This window comes from Camarhynchus parvulus, chromosome 13, assembly GCF_901933205.1.
Source record: "Camarhynchus parvulus chromosome 13, STF_HiC, whole genome shotgun sequence".
In the NCBI taxonomy this organism is placed as follows: domain Eukaryota; kingdom Metazoa; phylum Chordata; class Aves; order Passeriformes; family Thraupidae; genus Camarhynchus; species Camarhynchus parvulus.
Genome location: NC_044583.1, coordinates 16012051 through 16030197, shown reverse-complemented (window position 1 = coordinate 16030197; position 18147 = coordinate 16012051). Strand labels below are relative to the sequence as shown.

The following is an 18147-nucleotide window of genomic DNA, read 5'->3' as shown; positions in this document are numbered from 1 at the left end:
GGCAAGTGCCTGGAAGTTGTCCCTTGGAGTGTCAGGAGCCAGGCAGTGCTGTTGGATATTTGGCTGTGGGTGTAGATCCAATCCTGGTCTCCATTCCCACGTGGCTATGGTGGGAAGCCTGTGGGCAGGAGCAGGTGCCATTGCATCCCTGAAATCTGCAGCATGAAGGTCACTCCCAGAGCATTCAGTTAGGTTTGTATTTCCTTAGAAAGTTGCCTTTTAATGGTTGCAATAAACGTGGGCCTGAGGAGCATTAGAAATTTAACATGCACTGTAAATGTGCTGAGAGAGACTGACTCGATTTCACTCATAATTATTTTATTATTGATTGTGGTGTTATCCAATACAGAAATATTGCAGGATAACGCTGGGAAAACAAATGAAGAGGATAATAGTATTTATTCCCTCCTCCCCTCCAAGAATCAAGGGGAAGTGAAATTTGTATTTGAAGTTGTGCTTTTGAAATGCTTTCCGCATAACTGACTTTAACTGACCAAAATGGAAAGGTGAATTCATAGCTTGGAGGTTTCTAAAAATGTCTCTGCCAAATGTGCGTGGCTGCTATCACATGCCAAGTGGCCCAGAGCAAGCCAGGCTGGAATCTTTGGGGGCTGAGAATATCCAGGGGACATGTGCATGCTTGTCTGCAAATATGTGGGGCTCTCCCTCAGAAAAAGGGGAGGATGGAAATCAGCTTTAACAGTGCTTTGCCACCCTGTTTGTAATCGGCTTTAATATTGCTTTACCTCACTGTTTGTAATGGTTTGTAATCAGATTTAATATTGCTTTGCCACCCTGTTTGTAATGCTGTGATTCTCACAGAGAATCTGTAGCAAATCTTTTCCCCAGATGTGATGTCTTGGTGATTGCAAATTGCTGCAAAACCCTTTGAGTGAGTGCTTGTTGAGTTTCCTTCCCACAAAGGTGAGAATTGTTCTCCAAACAGGCTGCAGGTGCTTTGTACCACAACCAAATGCCACATCCAGGCTCTCAAATCATCCTACTGCTATTGAAAGCTGATTGTGGACTTGTTCAGGCTGTGGCTGTTGAATAAACACAATTTTATTATCTGCTACCCTATATAAAATGGTACAAACTCTGTGCCGCAAAGGGAATGACAGCTCCACTGAGTTGAGGTTTGGTTTTCTCACAGGAACCTGTGATGAAGACTCAGTGCCAGTTTTTTTGGTGATGGATTGAGAGAGGTGGTGGCTCACTGTACCTGTGCCTTGAAGTTTTAATCCTCTCCCACATAAAGAAAACTGCGGTCTGAGGAAGGGACTGGGATCTTTATTAACTTAATTTGGTTTAGGCCCTGGCCCTTCATGTGTTCAGAGATCTCCACTCAGTTTAGCACCTCCAAGTGCTGCCTTGGGCACTGAAATGCTGAGTGAATCATGAGGCTCCTGCAGCCTTGCAAAGCCACCAAAAATAATTGGGCTGGAGTTGGGGGACTCGGCTGGCCAGGAATTGGTGGTCAGAGAGTTGGGGGGCTCGGCTGGTGCTGGTGCCTGGACTGTTTACTCAAGAATTGGACTTGATGATCTGTGTGGGTCCCTTCCAACCCTGAATATTCTGTGACTCCGAGTTGAGAAGCAAATCTGGTGAAGGTGCCCAGACCCATCCAGCTCTGCCCTGGCTGCTCCTGCTCTGGTGCCAGGGGCTGGCAGCGACCCTGGCCAGCTGGGGGACAGTGACCCTGCTCCCTTGAGTGCCCAGCCTGCTGTGACACCTTACCGAGCCTCAGGCCGCTTCCACTTGTGCTTCCTTTTATTTTTAACCCGCACGGCAAGGCTGATCAGATGCTATCGCTGCCGCATCCGAGCCGGCTCCCGCATCCCGCTTATCGGGCGGGGCCGGGGCTGTGCCGGGCGGGCTCTGCCCCGCTCGGGGTGTCGGGGATGGCATGAAAGGAAAATGCCACTCGGCTGCTCCGAGCCTGGCCCGCCGATAACGCCGCGTGTGTCCCCGGGGGCCGCGATAAGCGCGCAAAGGGCAGGCGGGGAGAGCGGCTCCGCGGGCATCAGCGCACACCAGCGCCTGGAGATAGAGCCAGTATATATAGAACCACATGAAAGCTTCTCGCTTTCTTCTTTTCAACAGCGGCAGGGCTGAGTGTCACATCCAGGGACGCTTTGGGAGCTGACCCCGGCGGGCTCCGGGCTCGCTGTCCCGCGGGGATGGAGCTGCGAGCCCGAGCCCAGAGCGATGCTCTGCCCTCTGATAACGCCCCAAAGAGCGCCCAGCGCGGCTCGCTGGCCTTTATCTCCCAAATGGACAGCGGGACTCAACTTTCCTGCTCGGGTTATTGGCTTTTCGTAGGTGTCACCCCAGCTCTGAGCGGGTTTTGCCGTTGCTGATGGGAGATAACTCTGTCAGAGACATCTGGGTGCTGACATTATGGCCAGCCAGCCTGAAAGCGAGATAAGATTTTTCTATATTGAGTAAGTCTATTGATCCGGTCGGCCTCCTGTCCTGTGTCTGATGATAACTTGATGTTTCCAAGAGAAACAAGGCTCCCCTTGCTCAGTATATTCACAGAAATATAGTATATATATGTATATTAGAAAATAACTCACTGTTTCAAATCTAAGCAAGTTTTCCCTGTTCTGTATGTTGATATACCTATAACATCTAGAAATGCATCTAGAAATGCATCTAGAAATGCATCTAGAAATGCATCTAGAAATGCATCTAGAAATGCATCTAGAAATGCATCTAGAAATGCATCTAGAAATGCATCTAGAAATGCATCTAGAAATGCATCTATGTACCAGTGCAGTGTTTGGATTAAATAATGAAGGATTCCTTTCTCAGCTGTATTCTTAAAAGATGCTGCTTCTCATTTGGATATTCTTACCAGCAAAGAAATTTGCAATTTCTTCATGGTATTATTCCCATATATTTAAATATCAGAGATGATGTTTGAAAGTAGCTACAGCAAAAATGAAAATAGTTTAATGTCAGATGTTCCTGGCTTTCACTGACTGGCTTGTGCCAGTAACCTGCTTATTCGAAACAAACCAATAAAAATATTTTTTTAAAAAATTGAGGAGAAAGAAAACCCAAACAACCATTCTCTTTATCTGTAGATTTGTTTAAAATAGTTTTGCCTTTGGTAATTGTAGCCTTTGACCCAAACTTTGTTCCTGATCTTTCACAGATTTCGTGATAAATAACTTCGTAAGCAATAAATAAGGTAATGTTCATGCTGAGAGACAGCAAGTGGGAAATTACCTTCTCATTACTGAAAGTGAATTAATTTTTGTGAAGATGTGGGTTTATATTTAGGTTTTGCAGATCTCAACGAGAGCTTCCTGGTCTTATCACCTTGTCAAAAAAAAAGTGTCTGTCAGAGGATTCCAGAAGAGATAGTGAGGAAATGCCAGTGGAGAAAGCCTCGCTCCAGCAACAACAAACAGTAAATATAGAAGGAGAAAAACCTTTTATGTTCGGTACTTAGCTGCAGATGAAAACTCTGCTTCTGCCCCTGCGAGAGGGGAATGGCAGAGGAGTTATTTTGGTGGATTAAAGCCAAAAGATAGCAGCAGCTCTTTGTGCCCTCGCCGGGGCACTGGACCTGGTGAATTGTAGCAATGAGTGCTGTGTGCTAATTTGGGTATCTCAATTAATTGTAGCAATGATTGTAGTTAATTCAGGGTTCTCAATTAATTGTAGCAATGAGCACCCCGTGTTGTTAATTCGGGTATCTCCGTGGGTTGTATCAATGACTGTAGTTAATTCAGGGTTCTCAATTAATTGTAGCAATGAGCGCCGTGTGTTGTTAATTCACATATCTCACTGGATTGTAGCAATGATTGCAGTTAATTCGGGTATCTCAGTAAATTGTAGCAATGATTGCAGTTAATTCGGGTATCTCAGTGGATTGTAGCAATGACTGTTGTTAATTCGGGTATCTCAGTGAATTGTAGCAATGACTGTTGTTAATTCGGGTATCTCAGTGGATTGTAGCAATGATTGCAGTTAATTCGGGTATCTCAGTGGATTGTAGCAATGATTGCAGTTAATTCGGGTATCTCAGTGGATTGTAGCAATGATTGCAGTTAATTCGGGTATCTCAGTGGATTGTAGCAATGATTGCAGTTAATTCGGGTATCTCGGTGGATTGTAGCAATGATTGCAGTTAATTCGGGTATCTCGGTGGATTGTAGCAATGATTGCAGTTAATTATGTAGCAATGATTGCAGTTATTCGGGTATCTCAGTGGATTGTAGCAATGATTGCAGTTAATTCGGGTATCTCGGTGGATTGTAGCAATGATTGCAGTTAATTCGGGTATCTCGGTGGATTGTAGCAATGATTGCAGTTAATTCGGGTATCTCGGTGGATTGTAGCAATGACTGTTGTTAATTCGGGTATCTCAGCCTCCTTCCTGGCAGTTCCTCGTCCCTGACCCCACGGGAGGAGTTCCTGGGGGCCAGCACAGCCCGGGGTCCCTCAGAACGTGTCCATCAGCCCCGGGCTCTGCTGGTGACAAATGACATTTTCTGTGCCTTTGTACTGCGGGGCACAAGATGTGACGTTTACATCCCAAGATCAATTATTTTTAACTGAAGAATGATAGCCCTGCGTCGGAATTATCTCAGGGCTTAATTCACATCAGTTAAAGCTTTTCAAAGGCTTATTAAAATTCCTTAAGTGTGTCCAGCTTATCAGCAGTTGAGTGTCGATGGCATTATACAAATGCTGCTATTGGAAATAACTGTTAAGTATTGTTTGGCCATATTATTCTCATATATATATTTTGTGCCTGGGACTATTAATACTACTTAGTACTTACATGATTCCTTTCATCTGGTGATCCCAGGAAAACAAGGGCTGCTCTCCCCTTCTAAACAGAGGAAAACTGTCAGGTCCAGCAGCTGTGCCTCAGGCTTGGGTTTAACATCTTCCACTGGATCCTGTCAGATTTTAACAGGATTTTATTAATTTGTGCTGCTGCACCTTGTCTGGTGTGGGCAAACACAGGGCAGCAGAGCTGCCCCTCTGTGGTGCTGGAAAATGTGTGGATCAGTGTGAAAATCAATCTAAACAGGCAGCAGGAGGGTGATCCTGAGCAGAAATCGGTGCAGCAGCCCCTGCTATGGGGCAAGGGAAAGGTGGAGAGGGGCATGGAAGGGTTTTTGGAGGAGGATTTGTCACTCTGAGTGTCCCCGTGCTGGCAGAAATCCTGAGCACAGAGCTGGATCCCCACTGGCGCTGGGAGAGGGGGAAAAGGGCAGGGACAGGCTCTGAAGAGCTGAGGGTGCCCCTTGCTCTGCGTTCCTGTGCCCATCCCTGGCAGTGCTGAGGGAGGAAAAATCCTGGTGTAAATCTAATAAATGTAATCATTCCTTTCCTGGCATCTGATAGAGCTGTGGGAGGTTGGGATGGGGTTGTTGATGCATTAAATATCCACTCAGAAACCCTTGGGATTAGTTTGCAAATGTGTTTTCCTTTTATTTCCTTTTTTTAATTCTTTTTCTCCCCTGCAATTTGACTCATTTCAAGGCAGTGATGACAGTTTAGATTTTATTGTCATCTGTATTTACTCCACACCGAGGTTCTGCCTGGAGGAGCACTTTGAGGAGCTGACCATTTATTGCAGAAACCACTAGGTAGCACTGTGAAATAAAGTTCTGCACCACGTTCTGCTTCCCTGAACAAAGACCTGCCAATTCCATCGTGGCTGGGCTCAAAATGGAACAGAGGCAGCAAGGGAGGCTTTAGAACTTTCTCCAGTCCTGGGCTCACAGTCAGGTGTGGAAGAAATGAAGCTGTCAGGGGAGGTTTAGACAGGATTTTAGGATAAGGTTCTTTACTGACAGTGCCTGACCACCCTGTGGGGAAGAGCCTTTCCCTAAAACCCAGCCTAACCCTCCCCTGGCACAGCACCAGACATTCCCTTGGGTCCTGTCACTGCTCACCAGAGAGGAAATGCAAAGCTCTGATCTTATCTTGATTTAATATGTTAAAGGGTTATTTTTCCCAAAGGAACAGAGTCGGGTAAAAATTTGGTTTTGATCATTAATTGATTTTCACTGAACCTACTTCAGTCTTTGGTTTATTAATCCCCCAAAATTACTCAAATAAGGAAACTTGTCAGGTTTATTTTGTAACTTTTGGGCTCCACCAAGCTAGCAGGTTATCCTTCTGCATTTTACGTCCACAGGGTCAGGGTACAGCACCCAGGCTGCAGAGCAGAGCAGTTCATGCCCATTTCTGTTCCAATTCCCAGCAGCCAACTGCAACGTGTGTTCCTGCAGCAGCCCCATATCGCTGCTTTTTAAAATTAGCCCTGGCTTTGGCTGCTGCAGGCAGAGGAGACACGATAAAGGGATTGAGCATCACGCTCTGCCAGGGCTGCTGGGCTTAAATCCTCCAGTTACAGCAACCCTGAGCTGGATCTGCCTGGTCCTGGCCCCAGGGGTCACAGGGGGTGTCTTGGTCACTGCCAAAGGCTTTGGGGACCTTCAGTGCTGCCCAGGGAGCTGGAAATTCAGAGGAGGGGATTCTTTTTACGTGTCTGCTGTGGGTGTAGCTGGTGCAAGGGGTTTTCTATCTGCAAAGTCAAGGAATTGGATGAGATGGTCTTCGTAGGTCCCTTCCCACTGAGTTATCCCATTCTAAAATTATTCCAGAAGGACGTGGAATTGTTGGAGTGAGTCCAGAGGAGGCCACGAGGCTGATAAGGGGGCTGGAGCACCTTCCCTTTGGGGACAGGCTGGGAGAGCTGGGAATGCTCAGCCTGGAGCAGAGAAGGGTGTGTGGAGACCCCAGAGCACCTTGCAGGGTCTGAGGGGGAGAGGGGCCCTGCATCAGGAGCAGGAGTGTCAGGAAAAGGAGGAATCGGTTCAAATTGAAAGAGAGGAAATGTAGCTCAGGTACATGGAATGAATTGTTCCCTGTGAGGGTGGGGAGAGGGTGCCCAGAGCAGCTGGGGCTGCCCCTGCATCCCTGGCAGTGCCCAAGGCCAGGCTGGACAGGGCTGGGAGCACCTGGGACAGTGGGAGGTGTCCCTGCCATGGCAGGGTTGGAATGAGATGATCTTTCAGGTCCCTTCCAACCCAAGCCATTGTGTGGTTGTACAGAAAAGCACTTTTTGAGGTGGGTATTTCCCCACTGTCAGGGAAATGACTGCAGAGTGCTGACCAAAGAGGGCACAGTGTCAGTCCTGAGGCTGCCTCCAGTCCTGGGCAAACCAAAGCCATCCCAGCTCCAGCTAAAACAAAAGAGCTTATTTTGCCCTGTCAGGGGCCTGAATTGCTTGATGCTTTCACCTTTTTATAGGTTTGGCCACCCTGGCTTAGAGCAGAATCCCGTGGTGGCCTCACCTGCTGCTCTGGGGGTCTCTGCTAACACTTGCTGGGCAGCTGCTTTCCTTTATCTGCCTCCCCCTGCAGCATCTGCAAACGACTTCTGTGGGATTTTCATCCCCTGAGGATTTATGGTGACCTCTCAGGGACCTTCATCAGAGGATCAATACTCTCCTGACACCTGTAGATCAACATAAACTTGACCCTTGGTCCTGACAGATCCATCACCACAGTGCCCCTCCTGCGCAGCCTCCTGGGCTGGGGAGGAAGCAGCACTGGTGGCACAGCAGAGCCCCTCCAGCCCAAGGTCAAAAGTCAAAATGATAAAGGAAGGCCAAGCCTGTGGTACCCAGGCAGAAAATCAGGGTAATAACGAGGGAGAAGCTCAGGGAAGGATGATTCACCCTGTGGGTGATGCTGGAGTGGAGGAAAAGCTCTGTGGAGCTGCACATTCTGTGGAAATGCTGCTCCCTCCCAGCGTTTGTGATAAGGAGGGATCTGCTGCTTTAAAAAGCTGCTGCTTGTGCTCATCCTATCTTTAGCTCAGGGCAGCAAAAGCCTTCTCTCTTTTGAAAAGTCAGTTCTTCTCTGTGCAAGGGTTTTCCACCCATTTGCCCATCATTTCAGGGATTTCTGTCTGGCTTTTCAGCCTTCCAGGTGATGGAGGATCCTTGTTCTTCACTTGAGCTCTGCCTCTGTAAAGCCACGCATGAGGTGGAACAATAATCTCAAAATTCCATAAATGTCAGAGCTACAATTGAAATTGGCTTCTCGATTTCAAGACCTCAAAACCCTTGAGTTTATCCAAAAAAAGAAGGAAAGCAGCAAGCAGTGGATGCTGCAGCAATGACAAGCACTCTGCAGAGCTGGATTTTCCCAGACTGATTTTTAAGGGTTTTTTCTTTTCCCCCAAGAAAAGAATTCCACAAATTGTCAGTGACTCAAAGAAAAAAAGAAATCCAGTTATCAATACTGTATTTAAGGAAAAAATAAAAATATAGAATGAAGACCTGGAGCCCACACTTTTCTCTCAGCTGAGTTTTTTGAACCTCCTCTACTTTCATTCCCCTCAGAAGTGAATAGGATGTTATCTTGGGTGATAAAACAGGAATTAACTCAAAGAAGACTTTGGGCTAGGGAATTTTGAAAGCATGCATCAGAATCTGCAAAATTTGTGATCTTATCTTAATAACAAGATGATGTAAATGGGAATTAATTAATGGGTAAATGGGAATTAATTGCTTAAACAGCCTCTGCGTTCCCAGCCACCTGTGCCTCAGTCTGAACCTGACTCCTGCGTTTACCTGAGCTCAGCTCCTGTTTCTGGGTGTTTTGGGGGTGAAATGCTGGTCCCAGGGGCTTGCAGGGATGGTGGTGCTCACATCCATAACTCTGTGCGTGTGTGGCTTAGAAAATCCAATCGGAAGGAGCTGGGGAAGTGAGGTTGGGAAATCATCAGGACCCAGAGCAGATCTGTGGGATGCTGCCGGTGCCCTGCTGATCCCAGCCCAAGGACAGGGCTGTGCCCCACAGGAGGGTTTTTGGTGGCTGTCATCTGCACAGGCACTGCCCAGAGCCATCCATCATCTCCTGCTGTGACCTTGCACCACCTGTCTGTCCCCGGCAAGGCCAGCAATTAAAACCTGAGCTAATGAAGACAGCAGGACATGAAAGGGCTTTGCAGGAGCTGATCAAAGGGGCAGAGCACAGCGTTTTCACAGCCAGAATATTGAGGCAAACAGGACTGGGAACGTGCTCAGGGAAGGAAGAAAATGAAAGAGGATATTTAGAAATTAACCCACAGCTGTTCCTCTTGTTCCATGTGCTGCATGGGGGGGTGGTTCTCTCATGTGCTCTTAGTTTTGGGGTTTTTGGTAAATACTGAGTTGTTATGTTCACCTTGTTATGTGGGAAATAATCATTGTGCGTACAAAAATGAAATACTACAGGTAATGAGGACTTGAGTGGAAAAGTTTGAATGCCTCACTGTATAAGAAGTTATTTAGGTTTCTATTCTCAAGGTGAGATATTGGTGGCCTCTAAATTGGTGTCTAACCAGGCAAATGGTCACCTCTGGCCTGGCTCTGAGAGAAGGCAATAATCAGCAGCTCTCACTGTGTTTGGGGGGTTTTAAGTTAGTTTTTCTCTGTGTGCATCTAAAAGGGGAATTTTTGATCCCAGATGGACACACTGGATGACTGTGAGTGTTGGATGGCAGATAGGGTTGAGCATCTCTCTTTATGGCAGCAATTATGCTTTAATTTCTTCAGAATTATGCCTTAATAAAGTAATTGTTTTGGCATAGCTTGGAAAAGGCTGTTCCTACAGACAGCAGTGATGAACCTGCATTCTGAGCAGGGCTGGGTGTTTGTGGCTCCAGCATGGGGACTCCTGCAATCCCCACGGATGCACACGCCAGGGATCATTTCCTGGGCATGGAATGGGCTGGTGGAACCCAAATAAAACCCAGAACAAACAGGAAAACGCCTCTAGCCCTCAGAAGCAGCAATAAACAGCAGGAGGACACTGGAGCCTGGCATGGGAGCGTGCCAGACATGAGCAGAGTGTCCGAGTGGCTCCTGCTCCCCCAGCCCTGCCCCTGGGGAATCTCCAGTGGGATTAGCCAGTCTGTAAAGTGAAGTGTGTGATTGCAGCCTGGCTCTGGCTCCGAGGGCTGTACACAGAGGGGAGCAGCCGCTGATGCTGCACAAAGCAGCACATGAGACCTGGAGCCGAGTGAGATTTAAATTTCCCTCCTTTGAAACAGCATAAATCGTCTCCTTAGCACCATTAGGTTTGCTGGAGTCAAGGCAGAAGGTTTTCATCCCGATTTTTTTTTTTGGTGCTTAAAAAAGTGAGAAACTTGTTTATTTGACTGAAATGAGTATGAATTGTTTTTTGTGAGCTGTTTTTGAATGGCTCCTCTTGCTCCCAGCCAGCAGTGCCCCGTCTGAGTGCTGCTCCTCCCCTGCTCTGACAGCAGCTTTTCCTCTGCACTGGGCACAGGAACCTCCTGGGCCAGGAAAATGGGATCTGGGGACAATTTCTAGGAGTCAGTGCTGTGGTTATTTCCAAGCTTATGCTGGAGGACAATGCAATCTACTTGGGAAATATCTGCTGTGCTAAAATAAACTCTGGTGTGCTCTTGTGGCAGCAGAGAGCAGCAAACTCTGCTCCAAAAGCCCAGGACCCTGCAGAATGTGTGAGAGCAGGTGTTTTCAACTGTGGGAGTTAATAACTTGTTCAACAACCACTAGTTGTTGGTTCTAGTGCTAAAACTCTAAAATGCATTTCTAAATTGTTTGTTTCTTACTAACTAGTTTTGAGAGCAGTTCACAGAATTTGAAATACTCAACAAATCTGCTTTTCTTTCTCCCCCATTTGAGCCTGTTAACTTCTGACCTTGCCCACTCCACAGCAGTGTCCTTCATGCCTTCAGCTTACCCGTGTCCACATGGAATAATTTAGCTCCAGCACGTCTCCGCAAGACCAATTATTCTTGGGGTGGGCTAAGAAATAAAACAATTTTGACCACTAAAGGATTTATTCCCATTCACAAGGGTTGTGCTGTGGATTTTTTTTGTGTGTTTGTTTGTTTCTTTTTGTTTGGGGTTTTGGTTTTGTGGGGGTTTTTTGGGGGGTGGTTTTTTTGTTTGTTTGGGGTTGTTTTTTTTTTTTTTTTTTTGTGTGTTTTGGTCTGGTTTTTGTTTTGTTTTGTTGGTTTTTTGGTTTTTTTTAAGGACAACTTATCTTTCCAGCCCTCCAAACCGAGCAGGTATTGAGTGAACTCTCCAAGTTAGTGGGAGAACCCCTGGACTGTTCAGCCTGCTGCAAACACGATGCCTCTCTCTAATGGGCTGGGAAAAATGCCCAATCTCCTGGCTTAGACCTGTGATTTAGCCATTTGACCGTGATTCTTTGTTGACACCAAAAAATATGTTATTTTAAGCAGGGATGAGTTAAGGGATGTGTTACATCAGCGGGGTCAGTGCTCCAGCTGCTCACACACAGAGCTGGTTTCAAAATGCTCTTCTCATGTGAATTTCTCTTCCGGGGTACTTGGTTTCTTGAGAATAGTTTATTTTCTGTCTCAGCATATTCATCTAGCCTCCAGATGAAAAATTGCTATTTCATTGGAAGTTCCAGCAGCTCCTTCATGCAGAGGAACTCACCCATTTTCCCAGCCCGGTCTGTGCAGGACAAGGGGGGATGTGGCTGATGGGCTGCTCGGGATGATCCTGTCTCCAAATGGGTCTCTCTTGCTGCAATAAACGCTGGAGTGGCAGCGTTTAAAATGACTGCAGGAGACAGGTAGAGATCTCCAAGTAATGCGTTCTGTGTCACTTTGCTGAACCTTGATTGATGAACTTTCACAAATGCGTTGCTTGGTCTGCTGGGAGAAGTCTCTGCTTGCCTTCTCTGTGTCAAAATGCAGCGTTAATTTCGTGTTTTGGGCAATAACAAACCACCCAGGAATGAAAAATCGGACTCCAGCCTGAAAGCCCATCCCTTTCTGGCTTTGGAGTGGCATTTTAAAGGTGTTGATTCTTCTTAATAATCCCCATTAAGAAGAAATCGCTTGCTGCTGATACTGATCTAAACTGATGTCAGTGAGATGAATTAGGGCCGGGCACAGGGGGTTGTTGATCTGTTGTTTTCCTGCCGAGCTTCTCAGGAACACCGAAACACTTAATTCCTGCCGGGACCGTGTCTTGTTTTCAGACTCCAGAGAATAACTTCCGATGTGAAAACTCCTTGAATTTAAGGAATAAAATTCTGGCACTTTAGGAACCACACGGGTGTTTTTTTTTGGGAAAAAACAATTACTTCAGTTCCTACAAAACTGCCACAGGCAAGGGATTTGGTATCAGTCCCTTACAGCTGACAAGTTGTTCCTGTACAAATTCTGTGAATTCCAAAGGGTTTGGATAAACTTGCCATGTGCAGTTTGTCCCGGAGAAGATTGAGCTGCTCTCACCCTGTCACCTTCAGGTGGAGCTGGGGCACTGAATTACCCCCCCAAAAAAAGCTGGGTTTGGACAGAGCTGCAATGCCAGTGTCAGGCTGTGTAATCCCCCCAAAAAATCAAGGGAAGAGCGAGATCAAATCCAAGTGCAAATCTTATTAAAAGCTCTTTTCCTTCATCCCTTGGCCTGCCCCCGGCATCGGGAGGATCCCTGATTTCAGGTTCCCTGGGGAAATGCCAGGATCCTGCACTTCCCTCTGGATCACCCTTTCCTAAGCACGGGATTTTTGTGCTGCTCCACAGATGGGAAACGCTTCAGGCTCGGACAGGACCGGGTCAGATTTGCTATGTGGGATTTTTCTGAGTTCAGAGAGGCACAGCCCCGGTGCTTCTGTAGATCCTGGGGGGACCTTTTGTCCCCGCCTGACCCTGTGGGCTGAGCTGGTGTGGGGCTGCAGCTGGAAATGAGGCTGGGCTGGAATAGGAGAAATGGGATCTGTGAGCACAGGGAGCCCCCCGGGCCGGTATCTGTGTGCTGGGGGGTCCGGTGCCTTGGGAAGGCTGACCCAGAACGGGGACTAGATGGAGCTAAAGAATAAAGCAGGGATTTATTATAAAGATCTCCTCCATGGATACACCCTGGGCAGCACAAGAGCCCAGCCAGGGCTGCACCCAAGATGAACCAAAATGGTCCCAAAATGAACCCAAGATGAACCAAAATGGCCCCAAAATGCACGACCAGGCACGGGGTCTCTCCCTGGGATCAGTTCTGCTCCGTTTGCATCTTGCAGTTCATTGTCCCATTCCAGCTTTAGCCCCTGCAGTCCCACCCTGCTTGTTTTTCTCTCTCAGCCCACGGTGTTTGTGCTCCTGGGGCTGAGATTTGGATCATTTGTCCTTGGTGCCCAGCTGGAGCAGGAATTGTTTTGTCTCCCTGCTCTGTGCACAGAGCTCAGCATCCCCTGATGTGAACCCAGAGCCACACACTAAAGCAGCACAGAACCTGAAAAATAGAAAAGCCAAACCCTGAGGCATCAGGTCGTTCCTCCTGTATCTCCTTGCACTTCCCATTCATCCAGCTGATGGAAAGTCTTTAACCGTGGCTGCTGTACCCTGGCAGCGCTGGCCCCAGGCAGCTGTGCTTGTGTCTGCTCCTAAATCATTTTCTGAGCCGGCTCCAAGGCTCCGGCTGCTGCTCCAAACCCCGTCTCACCCTGCCCTGCATCTGCTCGTGATGCAATTCCCGCAGGAGGAGGGGAACGTGTGAGCAGGAGCTGTGGGACATTCATCCCTGCTGACAATGAGCACAGCCCTGGAAATCAGACCCAAAGCCGGTGCCCAGAGCAGCCACTGCAGGGAAAATCCCACTGGACGGGCAGATTTCTTGAGAGCTGTAGCTCTGAGTTATTATGGGAGGAAAATAAACTTGTTTGGAGAAAATAACAGCATCTGAAGAAAGGATGTGGGAAATGTGTGAGAAAGGTTCTGTGTTGATGTGGGGAGTTACTTTTTCCTGTGGCTTTTTCTGAAGTTTCACTGCTGTTTGCCAACTTAAAGAAGGGCCCTGCTTGGGGCTGGTTTCTGAAAGTTCAAGTTTTAGCTAACTCCCAATATCTGCCCCCATGTTAACTCAGGACTTGTCCTTCCTTTGGGGGCTCCCTGCGTGCTCTGACCCTGGCTGAGCTCTGTGCTGGTGACAGCAGGAGTGGCACGGTGGCACCACGGTGACCATTTGACAGCTCAGGCAGACTGTGGCCCCAAACTGTGACTGCTCCCACCCCTCACCAGTTCAAACCCGGCTTTCTCCTGCCCCACTCAGTCAGATCCTCCATTCAAGAGTTCTCTGGAAAAATGACAGAACTATTACTGATAACTAAACTCACTCCTAGGTATGAAAGGTTGGTCATATGCATGTTATTTAATTTAAAACTTTATTGTTATCTGTTAGATGTTAGAATAATAATCTTTTCCCGGAGTTCTTGGGACACCTTGGCTCTCCTCAGGCAGGGCATTTCCCGGCTGCTCTGCTGCCTCTCTCCCACCTGGATCCTGTGTCCCCCTAAGGCAAAGCCCTCATGGAGCCCTGGGGATGGCTCCAGCTGAGGGGAAGTGGCTTTGCTTCCTTCTGGCCTGCCCAGGTGCCCTGCCCCCCGCTTCAGGCGGGCAGACTCGTGTCTCCTTTGTCACAGACCCCGTGTGGCTCTGTGGGGTGAGCTCGCCGAGGCAGACTCCTCTCGGGATGAGGCTGAAGGTTCCTCTTTGCCCAGCCCGAGCCCCAGACAGGTGTTTGTACTCCAGTCTGCTTTGGGGGCTTGGTGGGCAGCACCCAGGGCTGCTCTGGCGTTCTGGAAGGAGCTGGGAGCTCCTTATCTGTGCAATCCTACCTCGGGAGGGGTCTGTGGGGCTGGGAGAGAGGCTGCAGGCAGCTTCCATTCCCCGGCAGCCTTTCATCCTCTGTCCCAGGGCCACAGCCACCCTGTCTCCATCCCTGTTTACTGATGGGGCCGATAGGGCCGAGGCAGGAGGGGTGGCAGGTCCCCCTAATCGCCCTGTCACCGGCCGGACAGCCTCAGACACTCTCAGAGGATGTTGTGACTGCGCTGAATTACAATGTTTGTTGTTTCTCACTCCCAATAATTGACATTTGATAGCGACTACCGTAAAAGCGGCCGCGGGGCTGGGGCTGCGGCAGAGGAGAGGCAGGAGCCGGGCGCTGGGGAGCCCCGCTCGCTGTCCCTGGGCACTTTGGGCACAGCCGCGGGGTCCTTTGTGCCTCCCCCCATGGGGACAGGATGGGCAGGGGCCGTGGAAACCTCCCGCGGGTGGGCTGGGGGCAGTTTGGGGGCTTTGGGTTATGGCTTGGGCTGTCGGTACCTCTCTGTGCAGGGAATTCTAAATCAGCCCCGCGCTCCCCGAGGCTGGGAAGGATGGGCTCGGTCCCGATCCCAGCCCGGGGACACGGGTCGGTGCTTAGCCAGGCTGGGAGCTCGAAAAGCGGCTTTAAAATAATTTTTAAAACTCCTTAAAATACAAACACCGTTTGGAGGGAGCAAAACGGGAATGCCGAGCGCACGGGAGGGCCGCACAAACCCGGGGAGGGGGAACCGGCAGGGAAAGGCTCCGGAGCGGGCAGGCGGCCCCGGAGAGCCCCGGGACGGGCGGCCCCGCTCCCCCCGGGCTGGCCGGGATGCGCAAGAACGCCAGGGACGCGAGGTTCAGCCACTCTCTTTAATGACAACTCGCTGATCTCTCAGCTCGTACAGCAAAGGGCAACGCGCACGAAGGGGCGGACAGTGCATTTCCATGCTAACTCACGTTTTAGTGCAGAACCCTACGGGACCTGGCGGGCCGGAGTGTCTGTGTCCCTTGGGAGTCTGTCTGTCTGTCCTCATCCCTGCCCAGGCCGGCAGTGGCAGCCTCGCAAGGGACACCTGGGGGTGCCGAACTGACCGAACAGCGGGGACCGTACGGGAAGTGCAAAAATTAAATGTGGAGGTCAATAATAATAATTAGTATAGAGTAAAATTAAAAAAAAAAAAAGAGAGTCGCAGGGCTTGGCTGGGTGTTGTTGGGAACAAATCACGCGAAATTACCGCTGGTTTGTAGGAAGGAAGGAGGGGAATTATCAGGGTGAAGACCCGGGTGGAAAGGAGCGAGAGGAGCCGGGAAATTCGGGCATCCCCCTCCGGTGCTTGCCTGTCCCCGCACGAAATACCGAAACGCGCCCCGTCCGTGGCCACCACACTCGTGAGATCCGCGGGGATGCTCCACTGAGCCTGCCCCGCAGCCTGGCAATGTCCCGAGCCCGGGGGCGGCTCTACCAGGCTCGGATGCCGTGCAAGGTGGAGATGCCCGCGTTGCCCTGCGGGATGGGCGCCTGCACCGAATTCAAGTCCCCCACGCCGAAGTTCATGAAGTTGTTGGCGGGCGCCGAGGGCTGCATGGGCTGCATGGAGGGGTAGTTGCAGTTGTAGTTGGCGTTGCAGGCGGGGCTGTTGTAGTTGGTGTACGCGGGGTAGGCGTTGTAGCTGTAGGGGTTAATGCTGACATTGTAGGGCGAGCTGTAGGGGGAAGATTCCCCCAGGCAGGGCTTCCCATCGCGCACCAGCACCGGCACGGCGATCCGCCGCGGGGGAGGGATCCCCACCATTTCCAGCGTCTGGTCCTGTCTCTGCCTTTTGCATTTGTACCTTCGGTTCTGGAACCAAATTTTCACCTGAGTGGAGGTGAGCTTTAGGACGTTCGCTAGATGGTCCCTCTCGGGGGCCGAGAGGTATTTCTGCTGCTTGAACCTTCTCTCCAGTTCGTACACTTGGGCTTGAGAAAAGAGGACGCGAGGTTTCCTCCTCTTCCTCTGTCTGGGGCGCTCGGGGTCTTCCAGGTCTCTTTTCTCCTGCTCCAGGCTCTTGTGTAAGGAACACAGTTCTGCAGCAAAATAAACGGGCGAAGGAAAAAAGGAGGAGGAAAAAATTGTGCAAAAAGTTATAAATTTGTGTTTAATGAAGAGCGAGCGAGTTCTGGCTCTTCCTCGGCCTCGCAGGCCGCTGTGGCCGCCCTGCCCTGCTCTTTAGGTACCTCTGCAGCAAAATTTCCATGTTTTTTGTTTGAAAACAACGGTGCCCCGTGCGCTGATGTGAGTCTCACCCTCCTGTGCCCCAGCCTGGATTTATTGCTCGTAGCTTTGTGCTGAAACCCATCCCGACCGCCGAGCGAGTCAGGAATCGCATTTGTCACCTGGTTTGTGTCCAAGCTCGAGGCCTCGCGTGTCACAGCTCTGCCCGTCCCGTCGGACGGGGCACATCCCGGGGGTCTCAGCGGGACCCTGCCCGGGGGGGCTCAGCCCCGCTCCCGCAGGGCCCGGCACGGGATAACGATGCTGCCGCTCCCCGAGCCCCGACACCGAGCGCGGCCCGCACTGTCCCCTGTCCCCCGCAGCCCTGGGCACCCCCGCCGGCCCTGCTGGGGGATCCCCATCCCCCTGCCCTCCCTTGCTCCCCGAGCAGCAGCACTTGGCTTTACCTTTCTTGTCTGCCTTGGCCTCCTTGGCCGAGTCCATCTCCACGAAGCTTTTCCCGTAGTAGGAGCCGGGGAAGGCGGCCGCGGTTTTGCCGGGGGGCGGCTCGGGCAGCTCGTCCCGCAGGTCGGGCAGGGCCGGGGGCTCGGTGCCGAACGCCTCCTGCTTGAAGGTGGCCAGCATGCAGGACGGCGAGGCCAGCGAGGCCAGCTCCATGGAGCCCAGGCTCTGCTGCTGCTGCTGCTCCAGGTTCAGAATATCCTTCACCGAGAAGGGGGTGCTTGTCACAGGGCTAGGGAACATTGCGGAGGACAGCGGGGCAGCGGCCGCAGCCCAGGGTCATGGAAAAGGAGGTGGGGAGCGGCCAAGGTGGAGCAGCGGTGGAGCGTGGGCTCCCGGAGGGGGCACATAGCATTCCCGAGAGTAGCCCTGACTTGTGCACTGCCGCCAGGTAGGAGCGGACCATAAGGCCAGGGAAGGAGGGACTAGGCAGTTTTTGGGTGACTTTAGCTTTCTATTGGCCAACATTGCGGTGATGGTATGAGAGATGCAAAGTTCCATGTCACCTAATATAGTAATACATCTCAAAAACAGCTCCGCTCTTTTAAAGGGGCGGCACTGCATTTATCCAGCTTTGCAGCGGAGGGTTTGTTCATCCATTTGAAACAAAAAAAAAAAAAAACCACCAAAAAAGAATGGCCTAATGCGTACAAAGTCACTATCTGATGCTATCTATCATACAGTCAGATTAAATAAACAGGCCGAGAGGAAACCATCAACCAAATATGTGCTGATTTAATTTTTTTTTTAAGTGAGAGAACGGAGGTTTCGTTTTTAGTATTCTGCAATAT

General features: G+C 50.0%; 1 protein-coding gene across 1 annotated transcript; it reads right to left on the bottom strand.

Moving 5' to 3' along the window:
• Positions 1–15807: 15807 nt before the first annotated feature.
• NKX2-5 (NK2 homeobox 5) lies at positions 15808–17712 on the bottom strand. Its single transcript, XM_030957538.1, has 2 exons — positions 17302–17712; positions 15808–16707 (listed from the first exon to the last, which is right to left on the bottom strand). The coding sequence occupies exons 1-2, from the start codon at positions 17597–17599 to the stop codon at positions 16100–16102; spliced, it is 906 nt and encodes a 301-aa protein (XP_030813398.1). The 5' UTR covers positions 17600–17712; the 3' UTR covers positions 15808–16099.
• Between the last annotated feature and the right edge of the window lie 435 nt (positions 17713–18147).